The sequence below is a fragment of the Ochotona princeps genome, chromosome 17, assembly GCF_030435755.1.
Source record: "Ochotona princeps isolate mOchPri1 chromosome 17, mOchPri1.hap1, whole genome shotgun sequence".
Taxonomy (NCBI): domain Eukaryota; kingdom Metazoa; phylum Chordata; class Mammalia; order Lagomorpha; family Ochotonidae; genus Ochotona; species Ochotona princeps.
In genome coordinates this window covers 27,582,833-27,606,172 of record NC_080848.1, presented here as the reverse complement: position 1 = coordinate 27,606,172, position 23,340 = coordinate 27,582,833, and the positions used below count along the sequence as shown (strand labels likewise).

The window sequence follows — 23,340 nt, the reverse complement described above, 5'->3', positions numbered from 1 at the left end:
ACCCACTTTCCTCTAACCCTTGATCCCTGATCAAGTATGTAACTAAAAATTTACAGAAAAAAGATTCCTGCTTTTCAGGAAATAACAGAAGAACCACCATATTTATAACATATAGGAGATAGTATGTATGAAAGCATTTTTTAAAACACATTAAAGAGGGCTTGGCAGCGTGGCCTAGTGGCTAAGGTCCTGGCCTTGATCCCATATGGCCGCTGGTTCTAATCCCGGCAGCTCCACTTCCTCTCTATCTCTCCTCCTCTCAGTATATCTGACTTTGTAATAAAAATAAAATAAATCTTTAAAAAAAAAAACATAACCTTTGGATCATTACTATGTCAATTAATTCCATAATGATGTAAATTTTTGCTGATGGTATGTTGGAGCTTTCAATTGACTGGGATGATACTCTGCTGGCTCTGTCATCAGAGCAGAGAGGGTATACCTAAGAAGCCGTTGAACTTGACGGGACAATAAGATGCTGGACTCTATGTTTGGTATACGCTTGCAATGGGGAAATCTCAACTGAACTTGAGCTGTGGTTATGCAACAAGGTAGAGGAATCCACCATGGTGGGAGGGTTTGGGGAGGGGTGGGGAGAACCCAAGTATCTATGTAACTGTGTCACATAATACAATGTAATTACTGAAGTTAAATAATAAATAATTTAAAAAAAAAAACATTAAAGAGTTTTGTTTGCTTGTTTTTAAGTATGAGGGACCAGCATTTGACATAATGGTTAAAGGCACCAGCTGGTATGGCTGCATCCCATAGCAGAATGTCTGGGTTTAGGTTCCAACTCGGGTGAGGCATGGTAGCCTACTGGCTAAAGTCCTCACCTTAAACATGCTGGGGTCCCATATGGGCACCAGTTCTAATATCAGCAGCCCTGCTTCCCATCCAGCTCCCTGCTTGTGGCCTGGGAAAGCAGTCAATGACAGCCCAAAGCCTTGGGACTCTGCACCTGTGTGGGAGACCTAGAAGAGGCTCCTGGCTCCTGACTCCTGGCTTCAGATTGGCACAGCACCAGCCATTGTGGCCACTTGGGGCGTGAATCAGCAGATGGAAAATATTCCTCTCTGTCTCTCCTCCTCTCTGTATATCTGACTTTCCAATATAAAATAAAATCTAAAAACAAAACACAACCAAAAGTTCTAGCTCTATTTCTGATTCCCACTTCACCCTGAGAGGCAGCAGGTGATGGTCCTGGCTGCCAGGGTGGTAGATGTGAAGTGAGTTCCTGCCTTCTTCCACCTTTGGCCTAGCCCAGCCCTGACTCACACAGGTGTCTGGGGAGGGAACCAATAGGTGGGAGATGTATTTCTCTCTCACATACACTGTCTCTGCCTTTCAAGTGAATAAATGAATGAAGTATGAGATGCAGCTATTTCTCTTCACTCATCTGGGGAGTGAATTAAACAGAGAAGCAATCTCTCTTCTATTCTGCCTTTCAAACAAGTAAAGTAGAGATGAGCATTGTGGCATGATGGTTTAAGCTGCCATTTGGGACACATGAATCTCATACAGGAGTGTCTGGGATCCAGTTCTAGCTCTACTGCAGATTTCTGCTAATGTGCCTTTGAGGCATCACAATGGCCCAAATGGTTCAGTCCCTGCTGCTCCAGTGAAAGGCCCAGATGGAGTTTCTGGTTCCTTTCTTTGGCCTGACCCAACTTTGGTTATTGACGGCATTTGGAACTTTCCAGCACAAGCAAAATCTTTCTTTCTGTCTCGTTTCTGTCTTTGTGCCTTTCAAATGAATAAATAAAACTTTAATAAAAATTAATTAAAAGATAAAAACATTTCAGAGAATCAAAAAATTTAAGATTCAAATTGTGATATTTTCATACATATCATACTTATCCTCAAATCTAGTATTTTTGATAAAAATTATTCAAGAATGTAGAGAACAACTCTAACAAATAATTTATTTCAAACACAGAGGGTACCAGAATCACTCAAATTTAGGAGCTATTACTCCCAAGTCAGCTACATCATAGGCAACAAATGATAAATTACACTGTGTGTATTTACATATATACATGTACCTCAGAGGAATCTGTAAATGTAAAATTATATATATCTACATTTAGCTGTACCTAGCTAGCCAGGTATACAATCTAGGTTAAAAAAAAGTAACTGAAAGTAATTCAGTTGCATATTCGATGACTGTAAGAAAAAAATATATTTTTACAAGAGGTTTTAGAGATCATAGTTAAAGATTCTATATTACATAAGAGATCTTTAAAAAATTCATGGAAAATGTGTATCATGAAAAAAAACATATAAATTTTAATTTTTGGTCTCAAAGTACGCTTCTTAAAAATTTCCACATTTTCATGAACTTATTGACAAATAAAAGATGACAAATATAAGGAAAACAAGCATTGAGATGAACCCAGACTGTGGAGAAGTAGTTCCTTTGGATCTGTTAGCAGGAAAAATAAGCCCTAAGGTGCCTTTAAAAAAAAAAACAAAATATGAGGCTGATGCTGTGGCACAGCAAGTAAAGCAACTGCCTGTAGCACTGGCATCCCACATGGGCACTGGTTTGCGTCAAGACTGCTCCACTTTCAATGCAACTGCCTTCTAATAGCCTGGGAGAAAACAGCAGAAGATGTCCCAAATACTGGCCCCTGCACCCACGTAGGAGATCTGGATGAAGCTCCTGGTTCCTTGCTGTAGCATGGCCCAGTCCACAGTGTTGTGGTCACCTGGGGGGTGAACCAGTAGATGGAAGATTCTCTCTCCGTATGTACACACACACACGTAACTCAACTTTCAAATAACTACATAGAACTTAAAAGCATACATTTGAAAACATACAAGTACCTCCCATCTTTCAGTTTACTCCCCAGATGTCTACAAGAGACAGGGCAAGGCCAGGCTGAAGCCAGGAGCCTCAGTCCATGCCTTCTGCATGGATAGCAGGGACTCAGCCACAGCAGCCATCACTGCTTCTTCCCAGTGTGCACTCAGGAAGCTAGAGTCAGGAACAGAGTTGAGATGCAAATTCAGATGCTCTCACGTGGGTGCAGGTGTCCCAAGCTGCATCTTAAGAGCTAGCTGAGCCAGGTGCCCCTTCAGGATGTCATCAATAGTAAAATGCAAAACAAAACTTGAAGTCAAATCCTCCCAATCGTAGATGCCCAAAATATATTTTAAAATGGCTCCCAAATTGTCTAAGACTAATGTCTTTCACTGGGTGTAACTTTTCATAGTCCCTGCTCTCGTTTTCAGGAAAAGGTGACCAGCATTCTAACCAGCAACCAATGTTAAGTGCTGCCTCTGAGCACAGAGAGATATCTACCCGCCAGCTTTCCTTTCGGTCTCTCCTGCCGCTTCTCGAAAAGACATCTACATGAAATACAGATCAAGTAGAAGTAGAATCTTTTAAAATCTGTTGTATTTAAAGAAAGTAAGATTAACAGCCATAAGGTCCCCAAGAAGGAAAATCAGACAGCAGGTTCAGGTCTGTACAAAAACTGCTGGGTATAAGGACACATAATCCTATTCATAAACAGCAGAAGATATAACAGCTGTTTCCTTTTCTCTTTTTCTCCAAGACTAATTAGCATGATACACAGTATGTTCTTTGTTGCAAATGTCTTTTTTTTCTCCAGCTTTGGGACTATGGTATCTTCTGACTACCCAAAGCTTCAAACTGGTTTTTCAGTTCTACAGAAGCCGAACAGTCTTTTTAACACTTCAGACTGATTCAATTTTAAGAGTGATTTTTTTTTCTCTAAAAGCGACTTTAATAAAATAGGACTCACTGTCACAATTGAATGTTGTATGTATACTCTGCACTTGTTGACTCAACCTCACTTTAAGCTGTTTTTAAAAATAGTTTCACACACTTACTGATGAAAGGCTGCCATTGTGTTTTCCAAATTTTCTCCAGCACCTGTGAAAATATAAAAACCAAACTTCACTTACTTAGCATTTTGAACAGTATATAAATATACAGATATATAGATATGATCTGTTTATCTGAAAAGCAGAGATATAGAAGCAGGGAGATCAGAGACAGACTTTCCATTCACTGGCTTACTCTCCAGATAGCCACAATAGCTAGTGCTGGGCCAGGCTAAAACCAGGAGCCAGGAGCTGCATCTAGGTCTCCCATGCAGGTACCAAAGGCCCAAACATTTGGGCCATCATATGCTTATTTTCCCAGGCCATTAGCAAGGAGCAAGGAATGGAAGTGAAGCAGCAGGGACACAAACCAGAATCAATATTGGATGCCAGCATCACAGGCAGCACCATTACCACTATGCCACAATGCCAGCCCATGAGCAATTTATTTTTTCAAAATCTAACAACATACATTTAATGAGTCCTAATGTTTACTTATCATGTAGACACAAAATAAAAGTGCTTTCAAAAATATAATAGTAAACAGTTACAGCAACACAAGAAGGTTAGAAACTAAACCTGATTTTTAGGCTATAATATCTGCTTGTTTGCCAAAGGAAAGACAGAAAACTTGGTACACACACATCTCTTCAGACTTAGTTATTCTCTCTTCTGTCTTCCTGTAGTTTCTTGTGCATATATCTACCAAAGTATTTATTATACTATAGTGTATGTTATTTTGTCCCATTCCCATGAATTGCATAAAAGTGATAGTTTTAATTACTTTTAAAAATATTTATTTGAAAGTTAGAGGCTGGCATGTTGGCTCACAGGCTAACTAATCCTCCATCTCCAAGCACAGACAGCCCATATAAGAGTTGGTTCATGTGCCAGCTGCAACACTCCACATCCAGCTCCCTGCTTGTGGCATGGGAAAGTACAGAAGCGTGGTCCAAAGTCTTGGGACCCTGCATCCGCCTGGGAGACCGACCCAGAAGAAGCTCCTGACTTCAGATCAGCTCAGCTACAGCTGTTGCAGCCATTTGGAGAGTGAGCCAGTGGGTGGGTGATCTTTTTGTGTCCACTCTGTAAATCTGCCTTTCCGATGAAAATTTTTAAAAAATCTTAAAAACAAAAAAGAAATGGCCCGGCGGCGTGGCCTAGCGGCTAAAGTCCTCGCCTTGAACGCACCGGGATCCCATATGGGCGTTGGTTCTAATCCTGGCAGCTCCACTTCCCATCCAGCTCCCTGCTTGTGGCCTGGGAAAGCAGTCGAGGACGGCCCAATGCATTGGGACCCTGCACCCGTGTGGGAGACCCGGAAGAGGTTCCAGGTTCCTGACCTCGGATCGGTGCGTACCGGCCGTTGCAGCTCATTTGGGGAGTGAATCATCGGACAGAAGATCTTCCTGTCTCTCCTCCTCTCTGTATATCTGACTACGTAATAAAATAAATAAATCTTTAAAATAAAAAAGAAAGAAAAACAAAGAAAGAAGTCAGAATTACAGAGAAAAGGAGAGGCAGAGAGAAAAGAAATCTTGCACTTGCTGATTCACTTCCTAAATGTCTGTAACGGCCAGGGCTGGACCAGGCTAACAGCCTGGAACTTCATCTGGATCTCTCACATGGGTGGTACGGGCATATGTACTCAGGTCACCATTCTCCATTTTCTCAGGTACATTAGCAGGGAACTACATGAGAAGTGGAACAGCCAAGACTTGAACCAACGCTCATGTGGGATGCTGGTATTCCAGGCTGTGGCTTAACATGCTGTACCCTAACATCAGCCCCTGTTTAATTACCTTGATAAAAGGCACTATGGTGCAGTTTTTGAGAGTGAAACTGGAATTATGATGGTTGGTCTATTCAAATAGGGACAATACTTGCAGGTCAGACAATTTGTTCTAGTGGTTAGGCCCCTGGCTAAGATTCCTACAATCCATATCAGAAAGCCCAGGTTCAACACCCAGCTTTGGTCCTTGACAGCTTCCTGCTAAAGCAGACCTGGGAAAGCAGCACGATGACTCAACTAAATGGGTTCCTGCCATCCATGGGAGACCTGGACTGAGTTCTTGACTCTCACCTTCAGTCCTTTGGCATTCAAAGACATTTTAGGAGAGAAAACTGGAGGAGAGGAGCTCTCTGTCTCTACCTATTTGCCTCTCAAATACATAAGTAAAAATCTAAAAATACACATGAGTGACCTTATGTTTCCCAACCTCTACAGTTGAGCTTCCTTAAGTGTGAGAATGCGGATAAAGATATTACCCATCATACAGAATTGGCATAATTAAATGAGTTAACATACAAAGTGCCGTACATCATAAGCTCTAAAAACTGACAGATTTTCACTTTTTAACATCTCTAAAGTTAGGACATATTTTACAATGAGTAACATGTAATAACTTAACTCTCAGTCATTTCTTTTAACAGTAGCTAAAAATTGGGCCTGCTGTAATAGCTCAATTGGCTAACCCCCCACCTCCAAGCTTCAGGATCCCATATGGGCACCAGATAGTGTCCCAGCTACAACATCTGCCATCTAGCTCCCTGCTTGTGGCCTAGGAAAGCAATGGAAGGTGGCCCAAAGCCTTGGAACCCGGCATCCATCTGAAAGACCAGGAAGAAGTTCCTAGCTCCTGGACTCAGATTGGCTTAGCTCTGGCCATTGAGGCCACTTGGGTAGTGAACCAAAGGATGGAAGATCTTTTTTTCTGTCCCTCCTTCTCTCAGTAAATCTGCCTTTCCAATGAAAATAAATAAATCTCAAAAAACAAAACAAATAAAAAACCTAGTACAGAAAAACTGTGCATCTTATAATCCACTGTCTTAGGTTCAATGAAATACTATAGTGAACATTCAGTGGAAATAAAGAACCCTGCAATTACCATCATTCCTGTTATCATATAACTACTGAAGATTAGGAACTCAGTCAATGTCCATTCACTGGAGTAATTAATATCACAATGAAAAAAAAATGGTAGATTTTTTTTTAAAGATTTATTCATTTTATTACAGCCAGATATACACAGAGGAGGAGAGACAGAGAGGAAGATCTTCCATCCGATGTTTCACTCCCCAAGTGAGCCACAACGGGCCGATGCACGCCGATCCCATGCCGGGAACCAGGAACGTCTTCCAGGTCTCCCACGCGGGTGCAGTGTCCCAATGCATTGGGCCGTCCTCAACTGCCCACAAGCAGGGAGCTGGATGGGAAGTGGAGCTGCCGGGATTAGAACCGGCGCCCATATGGGATCCCGGGGCTTTCAAGGCAAGGACTTTAGCCGCTAGGCCACGCCGCCGGGCCCAATGATGGTAGATTTTGATGTGAATATACTGAATGAGAAAAACAGCATACACTGGGCCTGTAAAGCTGTGCGACCGGGCCACGGGCCGGGTGAGAGGGCCGCCTGGGGAGCATGTCGAGTTTCTCTAAGGCGTCCCAGCAATCGGCCACTTTTGCCCGAATGTGGTATCTCTGAGATAGGAAAATGCAGCCTCCCGGAAAACTTGCCGCCCTAGCATCGAAGAAACTCCAAGGACTCCTCCACAAGCCTATACACCATCAACTGAGTGGCTGTGGCGATCATGTTGTCATGATGAACACAAGGCACATTGCATTTTCTGGAAACAAATGGGAACAGAAAGTATACTCCTCACATATTGGCTACCCAGGCAGATTTAGACAAGTAACAGCTGCTGAGCATCACCAGTGGGATCCAGGGGCAATTGTAAAATTGGCTGTTTATGGCATGCTGCCCAAAAACCTTCACAGAAGAACAATGATGCAACGACTACACCTTTTTCCAGATGATAATATTCCAGAAGATATTCTTAAAAATTTAGTGGAAGAAGTTCCTCGGCCATGCAAAGTACCTAAACGTCTTGATGAATACACACAAGAAGAAATAGAGGCTTTCCCAAGAGTATGGTCTCCACCTGAAGATTATCGCATAAAGTAGCATTGAGACGACTGAAACTTCCTTCTGACAAGTTCCTCTAACTGTGGGACAGAGCGAAGCAGTTTCTCTGGGTCTGCATTGACTGTATATGCTAAACACTTTTAAGGAAAGGTCAGGGAGGGATATTCCTTCAAGAGGAAATTGCAATAAAATACACAACTTGATAGAATCATATTATTGCATAATCTTGTCTGAATGGTTTAAATGGTGATTAAAAGTTTTCTTACTTGATAAAAAAATATCATATGCTTTTCCAATAAAAAGATAAATCTAAAAAAAGTAATATTATATATCAGGTGAAGAGTCAACTAGCATTATACATGCTAACTAAAAGCTGTAAAATATTTTTGCTTTTTTTCTTGTGTGTTTTTTAAAGATTTATTTATTTTGATTGCAAAGTCAGATATACAGAGAGAAGGAGAGACAGAGAGGAAGATCTTCCGTCCAAAGATTCACTCCCCAGGTAGCCACAATGGCCGGAGCTGAGCTGATCCAAAGCCAGGACCAAGGAGCCTCATCCGGGTCTCCCACGTGGGTGCAGGGTCCCAAGGCTTTGGGCCGTCCTCGACTGCTTTCCCAGGCCACAAGCAGGGAGCTGGATGGGAAGTGGAGCTGCCGGGATTAGAACCGTCACCTATATGGGATCCCGGCACTTGGAAGGCAAGGACTTTAGCCAGTAGGTTACCATGCTAAGCCCGCTGTAAAATATTTTAAAACTTAAAAGATTTCAAGAGGACAAGGTTTGGTGCAGTGGGGTTAGTCACTGCTTATGACACAGGCATCCTATAAAGGAGTGCCTGCTTGATTACTGGGCTGCTCTGCATCTGCTCCAGTTTCTTGAGAATGAGGCACCTGGGAAGGGAGAAAAGATGGACCAAGTACTTAGGACACTGTCACCATGTTGTGGATCAGGATGGAATTCCCAACTCTGGCTGTCAATCACGATTTCGGCAATGAGCCAGGAGACGAAAGGCCATTGTTATCTATCCCTCTACCTTTCAAATAAATAAACTTTTTAAAAAAAGATTTAACTACTAATACAAAATTGATTAAATTAAAATACAGAAAAAAAAACTTGAAAAATTCTTCTTCATAGTAAGAGAAGTAACACTAAAGTTTAGGATGCATTTCGGGTCCGGCGCAGTGGCCTAGTAGATAAAGTCCTCGCCTTGAACGTGCCAGGATCCCATATGGGCGCTGGTTCTAATCCTGGCAGCTCCACTTCTCATCCAGCTCCCTGCTTGTGGTCTGGGAAAGCAGTTGAGTTGACTGCCCAAAGCCTTGGGACCTTGTACCCGCCTGGGAGACCCAGAAGAAGCTCCTGGCTCCTGCCTTCAGATTGGTGCAGCACTGGCCGCCTGGGAGTGAATCGTTGGGACAGAAGATCTTCCTCTCTGTCTCTCCTCCTCTCTGTATATCTGACTTTTCAATTAAATAAATAAATCTTTTTTAAAAATTAAGAACTCTTCTTCAGTCAAGTAAATTTGATAAATACACGGAAAACATTTAGCATGCAACAGGTAATTAGCAAGCAGCTATTAGATTTTATTATGTGTCAAGATCTGTATGTACAAGCTAGAGACACAGAATTAATACATATGATCCTCACCCTTGAGGAATTTATAGTCCAGTAAGACAAGTATGTATGTTACCAGATTCTATTAAAATATCATACATGGGCCAGCATTGTGATACAGCAAGTTAAGCTGTGCCACGCAATGCCATTATTCCATACTGCAGTGCTAGTTCAAGTCCTGTCCCAGCTGCTGTTTTCTTAAAAAAAAAAAAATTATTTTTATTACAAAGTCAGATATACACAGAGGAGGAGAGACAGAAAGAAGATATTCCATCCGATGATCTACTCCCCAAGTGACCGCAATGGCTGGTGCTGTGCCAATCTGAAGCCAGGAGCCAGGAGCTTCCTCCAAGTCTCCCACACGGGTGCAGGATCCCAAGGCTTTGGGCCATCGTTGACTGCTTTCCCAGGCCACAAGCAGGGAGCTGGATGGGAAGTGGGGCTGCTGGGATTAGAACTGGTGCTCACATAGGATCCCAGGCGCACGCAAGGCGAGGACTTTTATCTGCTAGGCTATCGTGCTGGGCACACCGGCTCCAGACTTCGAATCCACTTAGCTCCAGCAAGTTGTGGTCATCTGGGGAGTGAACCAGTGGAAAAAAGATCATTCTCTTTGTATCTCCTTCTCTCTGTAAATTTGCCTTTCCAATAAAAATAAATTACTTTAAAAAAAAAGAGCTCTTCTGCCTCCTTCATTTTTATCTTTCAAATAAATCAAATAAATCTTAGAAATGCCTAAGGGTGTGTGTGTGTGTGTGTGTGTGTGTGTGTGTGTGTGTAATGTATGTTTTAGAAACACAACAACAAGGTCTACTGCATCGAAATTTTCAAACAGAATATTTTCTACTAACAAGGCAAAAAATTTTTGAAAGGACTGGTACGTATTAGATTAAGCTTCTGCCTGAGATGCCAGATTCCATAGGGGCAATGCTTTTTTTTCTTAGTGCCAGCTGCTCCACTTCCTATCCAACTCCCTGCTGATGTACCTGGGTATGCCCTGCACCCATAGGAGAGAGCCCGAGGAGGCTCCAAGCTCCTGGCTTCAGCCTTGCCCAGCTCCAGCCATTGTGGCCATTGAGGGAGTAAACCAGATGATGTGATGGAAGATCTGGGTCTCTCCTCTCTACAAATCTGCTGTTAAAATAATAATGAGTCTTTTAAAAAAAAGAAAAAGAAATCAATCTTAGTAAAAGACAAACAACTTTGAAAACATAGATGATCTTATTTCCTCTTAATCAATTTAACAGTTTGTGGTAAAACACAATTCCAGGGATCTTCTATCCACTGGTTTACACCCCATAGGGCTGCAACACTGATTCAAATCAGCTGAGCTGATTCAAAGCCAGGAGCCTGGAGCTTTCTCCAGGTTTCCCACATGGGTACAGAAACCAAAAAACTTGAATCATCCTCCATTGCTTTCCCAGGCCATAAGCAGCAGGGAACTGGGTCAGAAGTAGAGCAGCTGGGACTTGAACCATTGCCTATATGGGATACCAGCACCACAGGCAGAGGCTTACCCTACTAAGCCATGGTGCTAACCTCATGCATTCACATTTCTAAACAGTTCCACAGTTGTCATTTGCCTGATCAGGGTATCAATCAAAGAAATTAAGCAAGGCACTGACTAAAATGCAAAACAATGTAAACTCAAAAAATATATATATCTATACATGCACACACTACATTTTAAAAAAGCAGGGTAAATGGTTCCCATTTTATAGATAAGTACAGCTTATTTCCAAAGTTAACTATAAATAGATCTGAAATCTGATAAGGTGATTTAAATCTTTATCATAATGCTCTTGTATTAGGCATAATAGTATATACATTTAGAGTTTCAACTTATACCAATTTAGGTGCACATACATTAGTATATAGAATAATCAAAGTCTCAACATTGGAATGGCCACACATCTGAAATACAAGAAAATTCAAACATTTTCAGTTAGTGCAACCAAGAAGCCCAAATGTTAGCAATTTCATGGAGCCCAGCAACTGTAATCAGTGTCCAAGACAAAATTTAAAAAGCAATCAATGGGGCCCGGCGGCATGGCCTGGCGGCTAAAAGTCCTTGCCTTGAAAGCCCCGGGATCCCATATGGGCACCGGTTCTAATCCTGGCAGCTCCAATTCCCATCCAGATCCCTGCTTGTGGCCTGGGAAAGCAGTCGAGGATGGCCCAAAGCCTTGGGACCCTGCACCCGCGTGGGAAACCCGGAAGAGGTTCCTGGTTCCCGGCTTCGGATCAGCGCGCATCGACCCGTTGCGGCTCACTTGGGGAGTGAATCATCGGATGGAAGATCTTCCTCTCTGTCTCTCCTCCTCTCTGTATATCTGACTTTATAATAAAATAAATAAATCTTTAAAAAAAAAAAAAAAGCAATCAATGCGGGCCTGGCCTGGGAAAGCAGTCGAGGATGGCCCAAGGCCTTGGGATCCTGCATCCATATGGGAAACCTGGAGGAAGCTCCTGGCTTCTGGCTTCAGATTGGCGCAGCTCTAGCCGTTATAGCCACTTGCGGAGTAGATCATCGGATAGAAGATCTTCCTCTGTCTCTCCTCCTCTGTGCATATCTGACTTTCCAATAAAAATGCAAATAAATCTTTTTTAAAAAAAGCAATCAACAGAATATCTCCTTTCTGGTGCCTATGTCACTGATTTTCCAGAAATGCAGTATCTTGAGTTGCAAAGTGTTTCTTGATAAACATATACCCCTTCAGTATGGTTTCAACTACATTCCTTGGTACATACACTCCAAAAAACATTTTAGACACTAACATACGGGAATAATAGTTCCAGTAGGCCCATGATATGGATAAATAGATGAAATAGATAAAAGAATCAGTAGATGATTACCCAGCTTCCCACAGAAGGTTCAGTTACATCTCTGAACACACAAATACTGGAATAATGAATCAGAGTTTTAGCCTAAGGAACAATATTGAAATGACTTTACACCTAGGAAGAAAATATGTTTAGAGTATTTACAACAGTAAACAAGAATTCAAGATCCATCTTGGCTTGGCTTTGACGCTACCCCTAACGTGCTATCACACACGGAGTGCTTTTTTCACCCATTCGATATCACTGCATTTCAAAGACCTATATTTCTTTTCAAACAGAAACCTGGTTTAGATTTATGGTTTTTAGGCAGCACTCTTTTCTTTTGGTGAATCAGTAAACACAACTGCAGGGCGTACTGCTTCTCCCCAGAACCAGAAATTGCTCCCATGGCAACAACTAGACTACTGAAAGTTGGTCCCTTGTTCCAATGGTTGAAGGTGCAGTGCTGGTGATTATGTCATCCTACAGTCATGAATCAACTACACAACAACACGGCAAGTAGCAAACAACTCTAAAAGTGAAGCGTTTCGTGAGGGGAGGAGCAGGGCAACTACACAAGCCACTTAGCAGAACCATATGATAAAATTATCAAGATTATGTAGAATAACCATAATGAGCTTCTGTGACGGCTAAAACTTTATTTCTGACCATTTAATGGCACTAAATCGAGTTTACTGTAAATACCTAACGTTTCCCATGTCAAGCAATACACTGTAAACCCAAGCAGTTTTACCTGTTTTACATTCATCCCTGAAGAACAGATGAAATTTATGAAATAATTCTGTCTCATAATACTTTAGACATTATGCTTGAAGTGAAGTCACATTATTACACAATAATGAGGAGGCAAAGACTTTGGCCCGTTATCTGGGAATTAAAGTGGGGGTAATTACCTTGGCTTATGTTAGCATGATACTTTTCGGGGTGGTGGGGGGAAGCCCTATCTTTGCTTTCTTTAAAGGATACCATCTTGTCATAAACCAAACCCACATGGTGTAGAATGTAGGATGGTGTTCAAACCAACAAACAAAACCAGGTGCGAGGGTTGAAGCCCTGGGCACCAAGACCCAGGACTTGCTGGGTCTTGGTCTTCAGGTCCTGCTCCAGTTTAGCCGAAGCTCTCCCTGTGACCTTGGGAAACGTCTCTGGTTTGGAGGCTCTCCCCTTCTCCATCACCCGTGCTGGGAGCGTGGTGGTGGGCCGGCCCCAGGCACTGCAGGCACCCGGGTTGCAGCTCCAGGGCCGTGCAAGAGCTCAGCTGGGCCCCTCTCCCCGGGTCCAGCAGGCTCGGCCACCGGCTCCGCTCCCGGCCGGCTGTGCCAGGCACCCCCCCTCCTCCACCACCCCTGCCCTCGGTTCTGCCCCGAGTTTCCCCTCATGCTTTGCTGCCCAAAAGGGACCCTGCGACCTTCCTTGCCTGTACCCACCCTTCAGTCTCACCCAGGTCGTTCCCTCTGCAGAGAAGCCCCACCATGGCTCGAACTCGTTTTTCTGACCCCCCCCCCCCCCCCGCCTCAGGAGATCTCATCTTCCCACAGCCTTCCCTACGAGGACGCCTTCCATTCCTACCACACTCTCCCTCAAACCCTCGCGTCTATTTCCATCCGGCTGCGTGCTGTGGAAGCTCCAAAGGACCCTTAAGTCCTCCTTGGCAGAAACAGCCTTCCCGTTCCCCTTCGCCCCCGGGTTCTGGGGACCCCTCTCACCTCCACGGTGAGAGATGTGTTTACTGAGGAATCGCTGCTTCTTCCTCTGGTGCAGCAAGGTCGGGTATTTAAGCAACAAGAATGAGGTCACCAAGTAGCCTCCGAGAGTAGACAGAAGATACAAAGCGGCAGTGGACGACATCTCGGCACCCAGGGCGAAGTCTCCCGGCTCCGGTCCCTCTGAACTCGGCAACGGCAGCGGCTGCGGCTCGAGCTCGGATCGCCCCCCGCCGCTGCGAGCGCTGCAGCGCACTTGTGGGGCCTCCCCACTACGCAGGCGCAGCCCGACCCCAGCGCCAAGCAACAAAGGGGGACGCGCAGGCGCACGGCGGCGCTCGGACAGGCGTCCGCCCAGGTCCTGTAGTAGGCGCTGGTCACCCAGCCCTGCGGTCCAGAAGCGCCACACTGAGGCGAAGAGGTGCACCCGTGGGAGTGTCTTCGCCATCTCTCCAAGAGGGAAGCCACAAGACTCCTGTCAAAAGGAAGGATTCCGCACCTCTCTGTGAAATCCAAGAAATTGTTCCCGTTGGAAGCTTGCTTGAACAAATAGAGCCCTTCATTTGTCTAGGAATTTTCTCTGCGGCCACCTGTATCATAGTTCTTTCAGACAAGTGACTTAAGACTGGCTCCTCTGCTCCGCCTTTTACTAAGGACGTGCAATGCCCATGCCTGATGAACCGTTAGCACTGAAATACTTAATCAATTTATAAATCCAAGGAAACTTTGGCAGGCTGTTAAGTTCACATTTAGCTGTCCTAGAAAGGCTGTAAAAACTGAATTCCAGAACTCTGCTGTTTCATTTTCATCCCACACATTCCAGACTACTAAAACTCCAAGAGTCACATTTCAGTGCAAAGAAAGCAAACCCCAAGGGATGCATTTTGGCAAGAAGGAAATGTCTGTGTTTTCCAGATGCAGAAAGCGGAATGACAATTTAAAATTTTGTGACTTGATTTTTCATTCTGACCTTGAGTAAATCACTCCCTTCTCATCTTCCTTCTTCCTCATTTTACAATGAGGAAGTTTTGACAATGATAACTCCCAACTCTGACAGCCTATTCATGATCTTCGTTCCCAAATATTCCAGCTTTCTTCTTCCACTTTTTCTTATTTAATGTTTTAGCTTTTTATTTTTTTAAAAAAATTGATTTATTTGGTGTCTCTCTCTCCTCTTTCAAGAGACACCCCATCTCCCGGCTTTCTGGAGGTGCTTTCCCCTTTCCTCTTCCTTCCCTGCTCACCTGGTCCCTTCGTAAATAAACTTTTCTGTCTGCAATAGATTCCCGGCTTTTTATTTCTGTACTAAGCTGAGGAAAGAACCCACCGGGCATTTCTGGTAACATATTTTCCTGGCGCTCTACGTGGGGCGTGAAGCAAGTGACTTAGATGGGAGCCACATAGCACAGAACCAGCCATTGCAGCCACGTGGGGGAATGAATCAGCAGATGGAAGATCTTTCTCTTTCTTTCTCTCTGTATAATTGACTTTACAATAAAATTTTTTAAAAAACTAAAATATTTTGTACATAGCAGAGCAGATCCCTTGCTGGGATCTATTGAAAGGAAGCCCTTAGGCCTGGCACCATGGCCTAGTAGCTAATGTCCTTGCCCTGAACATGCCTTGGATCCCATATGGGCACTGATTCTAATCCCAGCACCCCCACTTCCCATCAAGCTCCCTGCTTGTGGCCTGGGAAAGTAGTTGAGGACAGCCCAAAGCCTTGGGACCCTGCGCGCGTATGGACGACCGGGAAGAAGCTCCTGGCTCCTAGCTTTGGTTCAGCTCAGCTCTGGCTGTTGCGGTCACTTATGGAATGAATCATCGGATGGAAGATCTTCCTTTCTGTCTCTCCTTCTCTGTGTATAGCCAACTTTGCGATAAAAATAATTCTAAAAGAAAGAAAGAAAGAGAGAGAGGGAGAAAGGAAAAAAGACAGAAAGAAAAAGACACAAGGGTTTGTTAGGGAAAAAATGAAATATTTTATTGAAACTCATTTTAAAATATTCTGCTCTGCTACAAATTAAGACAGCATCTGCTTAGGACAGTCAAATTATATCTACAGACCTGCTGATGCATGTGATTCTATTCCCATATTCCAAAATATCACCTGTTTGCAATTGGAGGGCCCACAATAAATCATTGTAGCATAAAAACTATTTTGAGCTTATGGCGTTTGGGTTCCTGAAATCTCTTATACGGCTAGAACCAGAAGCTCCCAAAGAACTCAAGTGTTGTAAATTGCAATTCAAATCTTCTCAGAAATGAAAAGACATTGTTACAAAACTATCATTTCAGGGTGTGAATTGTGGCACAATGAATTAAGCACACTGTGAAGTCAGCATCCCATAGGAGCATGAGTTCAACTCCCAGTTGCTGCACTTCCTAGTCAGCTTTATGCTAAATACTCCTGATGAAAGCAGTGGAAAATGAGGGCCCAAGTGCTCAGGCCCCTGCTCCCATGTGGAACATCTGGATGCAGTTCCAGGCTCCTGACTTCAGTTTGGCCCAGCTCTGGCCATTGCAACCATTCAGAGAGCTAACTAGTGGACGGAAGATGTCTATCTCACTTTTTCACCCTGCAACCCTGACTTTCATATAAAATAAATATTTACACCTCACCTCCCCCCTGAAAGAAAAATCATATCTCCCATGTCTTCTCCTATTTTGGACCTATTACATATAAGTCCTTTTTCTATTTTGCCTAGAAGCATCTCTCCCATCACGTGTTAAGATGATATATACATCTCACATCCTAACCACTCTCTTGAGTCGCATTTTTTTTTAATGAGAAATAGTTACTTCTTTAATCTTTCAAATTATTATCTTTTAATTTGAGTCGCATTTCTCTGTGCCTATATAATTAAATATTTTTTCCTGGTGTCAACCTGTCTTTCATCAGTTTACTTTTTTTTTAAGATTTATTTATTGTTTTTATTACAAAGTCAGATATAAACAGAGGAGGAGATACAGAGAGGAGGATCCTCCCTCCGATGATTCATTTCCCAAATGAGCGCAACGGCCGGTGCTGTGCCAAGTCAGGAGCCAGGAGCTTCTTCCAGGTCTCCCACGCGGGTGCAGGGCCCCAAGGCTTTGGGCAGTCAACTCAACTACTTTCCCAGGCCACAAGCAGGGAGCTGGATGGGAAGTGGAGCCGCTGGGACTAGAACCATTGCCCGTATGGAATCCTGGCGAGTTCAAGGCGAGGACTTCAGCCACTAGGCCACCACGCTGGGCCCTGTCAGTTGACTTTAAAAGTCCTTGGGCCTTGAATGATAGCCTAGCAGCTAAAGTCCTTGCCTTGAATGCACCAGGATCCCATACAGGCGCCGGTTCTAATCCTGATGGCCTTGCTTCCCATCCAGCTCCCTGCCTGTGGATTGGGAAAGCAGTTGAGGACAGCCCAAAGCCTTGGGACCCTGTGCCCATGTGAAAGACCTGGAGGAGGTTCCTGGCTCCTGGCTTCTGATCGGCTCAGCTTTGGCCGATGCAGTAACTTGGGGAGTGAACCATCGGACGAATGATCTTCCTCTCTGTCTCTCCTCCTCTCTGTATGTCTGACTTCGCAATAAAAATAAATAAATCTTTTTTTTTTTTTTAAAAATGATGTGGTGTCTCATCATTTCAGGAATGATACAGTAAGAACAAAATAATCTAAAGTACCAGAATTGCGAGCAAAACACCAAATGTTCTCTGTCTTCAGACCAGAGAGGGTATACCTAAGAAGCCGTTGAACTTGACTGGACAATAAGATGCTGGACTCTATGTTTGGTATATGCTTGCAATGGGGGAATCTCAACTAAACTTGAGCTGTGGTTATGCAACAAGGTGGAGGAATCCACCATGGTGGGAGGGTTTGGGGAGGGGTGGGAGAACCCAAGTATCTATGTAACTGTGTCACATAATACAATGTAATTAATGAAGTTAAATAATAAAAAAAAAAAAAAAAACACCAAATGTTTTTTGTTTGTTTGCAGTTAAGCCCAATCAACCTTTGTTGCATTACCAGATTACCTCATGGATCATTCTGTTTCGAAGATAATCCCACAGAGCAGTGAAAGAAAATTCCTGCTAGAACATCATTTTAACCAAAACAGTTTGGGTTCAACATGATCATACAAAATTCAGTTATAATAAAAAGACATTTTATTATGTACAGTGAAAACAAAAACAAGAAAAAAAGAGGTATTAACGATATATTCCTTTCTTTTTTCAAGAACAATCCATCTTTATTTGGAAGTCGTTGCTTTATTTACAATAAATACCAGTGATACCATGAAATAGTAGAACAATTATTGTCCAAATACTGAACTCATGTAACCAAAACACATTTTGGGTTTAGGAAAACATGGAATATATATACTAAAAAAAATATTTATAATAATAATAATAATAATCCACAACCCACCAAAACCAAAAACCAGCTCAAGTTAAGATTATACTGGCTGGAAAACTCTTACTGTGTTACTGCTTTAAGAACCCCACGGAGCACCTTGTAGCTCATTAACTGTACGTTTTCCTTGGGAGGGAAGCAAGGGCCCCTCTCAGTCACATATGCATAAGGAAACCTCAAAACCCAAAGCCCATCAGGTGGTAGAGTGATTTCTTGCTTTTCTGGATAAAACACTGGACATGGTGGTGGGCCTGGCTGAACCTGAAAAATACAGGTAATATAATTATTTTTACAGTTCTCAGTAAAAATAAAAACCTGAAAGATAAATGCTCAAGCAGTAAGTTCAAAAAAGCACAGAAGACTAAGCAGACATGGGTACACGCCTGTTTCTAATCATATCCACTATTGCATTGTGTAGTCTCAAACATTACCTTGCTTTTCCACAGATTCTGAAACAAATGAGGAAAGCTGATAAAAATATTCTCTCTCTCTCTCTTTTTAAAGATTTAGTTGTTTAGTTGAAAGAAAGAATAAGAGATAAAGAGAACAGAGAATCTTCCATCTGTTAGTTCAATCCCCAAACAGTTGCAATAGGCAGGGTTCTGCTCAGGCCAATAATTTACAGCCCAGAATTCCATTCATTCTCTCAGTGGGGTAGCAAGGATCCAAGTACTTGGACCATCATCTGCTGTCTTCCCAGGCACATTACCAGGCTGTTGGATCACAACTGAAGTAGCTGAGACTTGAACCGGCACTCTAGTATAAGATGCAGGCATCCCAAGAGGCGGTTTAACCTGCTGCACCACAACACTAGTTCCCTACAGTTTAAGAAACATGACACTAAATTTTAAAAGGCAATTAAATTTAAGATTTAGTCAATGAAACAAATAGCTTTCGTACTATCCTATACCTTTTCAAAACAAGAGAAAATTCTATTCTTACCTGGGGCATGAGTATTATCTGCAAAGGAGCATCAGGAACCACTACAAAAAGCCTCATGAGTTGAGCATAATGTGGTTTAAGCCCTCGGCCCTGGGATGATGACAGAATATACAAAGGCATATCGCTGTTGAGGGCTTTTAAGGCTGACTCCTTTGGCCCGCTTCCCATCACTTTCATGACTTTGTCAGGTCCTGAGCACATGAATCTCCGACCTCGGGAATCTTCATACTCAAAGCCCACAAAGGCCCTGGCTATGTCATCACGCCGTCTTCCTCTTCCCATCACAACTGCACTTCTCTTTCCAGGGATAGCTTTATTTGGAGCGGGCCATGAATTTGTGTCTAAGTCTCCTTCTTCCTCAGCTCTAGTCCTGATGACGATGTCCCAAGGCATCAGATAGTTTGTTCCTGGAATGAAGCCCTGTTGGTCCAAACCTGTATGAAAGTTGTAAGATTTGGCAGGGCCAAGTTTGAGCAAAGACCAGCTGGAGAATTTGGGTAGGAGACCTTTAGGGCAGTTTGAATGTAACATGCCTGGGAGATACTCAACTGTGGATGCCTGTCGATCAACCAGGTTTGGTCTTTTCTCTGTTTTGACTTCTCCTTGACCATGAACTTCTGGATTGTCGCCTCCTGCTTGTGGGTCAGCTGGATAGGTACCTAAGCTGTCTGTAGACTGGCCCAGACTCAAAGCTAAACTTAGGCTTGTGCTCTCTCCCTGGGTTTGAGGTTCTTTTTCCTTTAGTTTATCAGCATCTGAATCTGGAGGGGCAGGAGAGGATTCATTTTTGGCAGGAGCGGGATCTGGAGTACTTGGTTCAAATACTGGGAAATTGATATGATCCAATTTTCCACAACATTTTTCTTCCAGAAGCTAACAAGAGGAGAAAAAAAAAGGTGTGTAAACTTTTCATCGAAAATAACACATTCTTCACTCTAATAAGACCAACAGTCAACATGTGAGCAGTTAAGGATGTAAAAACAACTCTTCTTCATATCTCACACTTTAACTGCATTTACTCTTTTAGGTATTTTGCTTCTGAAAATGATGTATGCTTTTACTCAGATATTTAGCAAGAAAAGAAAGAAGAAAGAAAAATTTGGTCTCTACCTGATAGAAGTCATAATTAGCTGCCTTTATATCAAAAGGATCATCTCGAGGCGCCTGCTTCCTGCCACAGTTACAGGCACCAGTGGATCGAGCCCGGCTATTGTGATATAATACAGGAGGGTTTCGATCAGCCTCTGGCTTTTCTCCTGAAAACAAACAACAGTTACAATGCATTTCACAAAAATAATGCAGAATCAAATTTACTTGGCCATTCTGACAACACTGAATCCCAAAATACTCCAAATAGTTCTTTAGAGATAATAAGAAACGCAGTCCCCAACATAAAACCCTTACTGAACACATATAACAAAAGGAGTGAATACATAACATATATTTTTAATCTAAAGTTTCAAGTTTCTAAGTGAATCTTTCCTTCTGCTATCATCATTATGATGACCTTACACACCACTGTATTTATTTTAGTTCAACAAATTCTCCAAAAATAAAGTTATTGATATACAATTTTTAAACCTTGACCGATTCAACAGTGTTTAATCTTTCAATACAAAAAAAACAAGAAAATAGTTACAGCTGGGATTTTATTTTTTCTCAGTGAAAAGAGAAAACCTACAGCTGATGCTAAGTTAATGCAAGGCTCTTTTAAAAATACAACATGAACTACCCTGAAACGAGCATAAAAACACAGCTCGAGCTTTTGATTTCAAAAGGCTGAAAAAAATGTTTGCTACCTGATTTAGGCAATGAGTGAAATTTATGAACACAGTGCTGATCTGTTAAACTCCTCTCCTCACAGAGCTGATGGCCATTGCTCCAAAATTTGTAGCAGTCCTCGTGTAACTGCATGGCGTACTTGTGAAAGGCTGGACCTCTGGCATGCTGGCTGTACACGCGCAGCGCCTGCGCCAGCTGATTCTTATGAACAGTCATTGTGTAGTTATGAGGCAGATTCGACTGGTAAGCACTGTGAGCCATGGGTAAAGCTTTTTGGCAGCGGTTTTCTGAGAATTTCGTGTCAATATCCAAAAACCCTTCCAAGACCTTAATACTGCTTAAAATCTTCGATGTTAATTCCCCGGTGGGTGAACTCACGTCCTCCTCTTTCCCGTCTATAGCCACTTCATACAGCTTGGCAGCTGCAGAGACCCACTTATGATACGTGGGGAGTTCAAAATGGGAAGGCTGAGGATTCCTGCCCACGCTGTCGTCAAAGCCTTTCTTGCTCAAGACTAGCTCCACATGCTGCCACAGGAACTCCCGGAGTGTGAAGTCCACCAGCTGGCCCGAAGAACTGGAACTGCTGCTGCTGTCAGTGTGGAAGGACAGGGGCTGGCGATTGTGCTGCCGCATCACCTGATATCGCCTGGGCCCCGAGAGGGTGGCTGGTACCAGCAGAGACTCCGGGTCCTTAACAGTACAATGACTCCTCAGTTGGTCCAGCAACATGCCTACGGGGTCTTCCTCCTGGCTGCCAGGGACTATGTACACAAAAGCTTGGTTGGCAGGCACCGTGAAGAGACAGTTGATACTCTGATTAGTCAAGACACGACTCTTCCGGAAGATTCTGTAGATTTGGTCCTCCAGGGCATGCTGCAGTCTCCTTTTGGGAGAATGCTTTTTGGGTTTGTCTGGGTGAGCTGGGTCTTGGTTCCGAGGGGGTTCCACCTTGAGGGCGCCATTGAGTTGGAAGAGGAAAAGGAGTCTGGGTGGGCAGGGTCGGCAGTTCAGCTTCCAGTCTTTGCCCACAGGACAATCTTTAATGGCTGTTTTGAGGAGGGGCAGGACTTTCTGTCTTAGTCCATCCAGGGCCCTGAACACGCGATCATAGGTGATATCGAACGAGCAGGTGGGGTGGACCAGGAGCAGGATGTGACAGACGGAGAAAAGGTAAAGGAGACTGAGGCATTGCAACTTCTCCTGGTGCTTCCAGAACTCGTGCGTCTCCGCGTGGGGTAAGGAGAGGCCACCTCCGGCTTCCCCGCTCTGCAGAGCCCGGCAAGCCCGCAGCAGCTGCGAGTTGTCACAGATGGAAGTGAGAAGGAGATAGAGGACTTTGCTCTCCTGGTTGTAATAGGCCTGCAGCAGGCTGTAATCCTGCGCACCCGCATCAGGTCGGCTATCCTCCGCGGCAGACGCGCCTCCCCGAACGGGGTCCCCGGAGGCAGCCCCAGCATCCCCGGCTCCGCCAGTCTCCCCAGTGCTGCCACGCTCGGTCCGGATCCCAGGGCCGGGGTCCCCGGAATCCTGATGGCGAAACAGAGGAAAGACCTGTCGGTCGCACACGGTGTTCACTAGAGAGAACTTCTCCGAGTTCAGGCGCAGAGCGGTCTTTCCGAAGATTCCCACCACGCAGATCTCATCCTCTCGCCATGGAGGCTCGGGTCCGCCAGCCGCGCTTGCTCCGCCCTCTGGCGCGGACTCTCCGGAACTTTCTGCGCCGCTCCAAGCCGAGGCTCCCATAAGGAGCTCTCGTAAGCTGACAGGTCCCGCCATGGTGTGGAAGTCTTCTCTCGAGTCCTTCCTGTCCTCCCAGTAAACCCAACCGACTTTTGTGCAATCTTGAAATCCCTCCTCCTCTGCTTCAGCTTCTGCTCTCCTCTCACTTGGGTTCCGCTTCCCTCTCTTCCCCTCCAGGGTTTTACACCAAGGTGTTTCCTCAGTCCTACAGCACCGCGGATTTAATTGTTTCCTCAATTTGAGGCTGTAGGAACAGGGGTACCAAAAAGAAAGTTGGCGGGCGGGCGAGCCGGCATTTGGCCTGGTGGTTAAAACGCTACTAGGGGCAGCCCGCTCACGCCCTGCTATCGAGTCCTGCCTCCAGTTCCTTCTGGGGCCCCGGGTTCCCGCTTTCTGCCTGTGCGCAGCCTGGGAGGTTGAGGTGATGGTTCCAGTATCTGGGTACCTGCCATCTACGTTGGAGGCTGGAGTGGGTTTCTGGGTGCTAGCGTGGGGGGCTTTTGAGGAGCGAATCAGAAATGAGAGGTCTCTGTGTCTCTT

The 23,340-nt window shown here is 44.0% G+C and overlaps 2 protein-coding genes and 1 pseudogene across 5 annotated transcripts in view; 1 reads left to right on the top strand and 2 right to left on the bottom strand.

Annotated features, from left to right (window-relative positions):
* GDPD1 (glycerophosphodiester phosphodiesterase domain containing 1) overlaps window positions 1–14,240 on the bottom strand; it is a 39,637-nt gene extending 25,397 nt beyond the window's left edge. For all 4 annotated transcript variants that reach the window (XR_001168338.3, XR_009246930.1, XM_004590971.4 and 1 more), the window contains exons 1-2: window positions 13,944–14,240; window positions 3,862–3,904 (exon numbers count right to left, since the gene is read on the bottom strand). Coding sequence is in view for 2 of the 4 variants with exons in the window: in XM_004590971.4 (XP_004591028.1) it covers window positions 3,862–3,904; window positions 13,944–14,085 (185 nt within the window). In the remaining 2 variants the exon portion in view is untranslated. The remainder of the gene's footprint in view (window positions 1–3,861; window positions 3,905–13,943) is intronic.
* On the top strand, window positions 7,275–8,050 carry LOC131482376 (large ribosomal subunit protein uL13m-like; annotated as a pseudogene).
* Window positions 14,241–18,310: 4,070 nt separating the features above from the next.
* SMG8 (SMG8 nonsense mediated mRNA decay factor) lies at window positions 18,311–22,852 on the bottom strand. Its single transcript, XM_058676095.1, has 4 exons — window positions 21,075–22,852; window positions 20,386–20,531; window positions 19,276–20,148; window positions 18,311–18,594 (listed from the first exon to the last, which is right to left on the bottom strand). Exons 1-4 carry the CDS (start codon window positions 22,834–22,836, stop codon window positions 18,397–18,399), a joined length of 2,979 nt encoding a protein of 992 aa, XP_058532078.1. The 5' UTR covers window positions 22,837–22,852; the 3' UTR covers window positions 18,311–18,396.
* Between the last annotated feature and the right edge of the window lie 488 nt (window positions 22,853–23,340).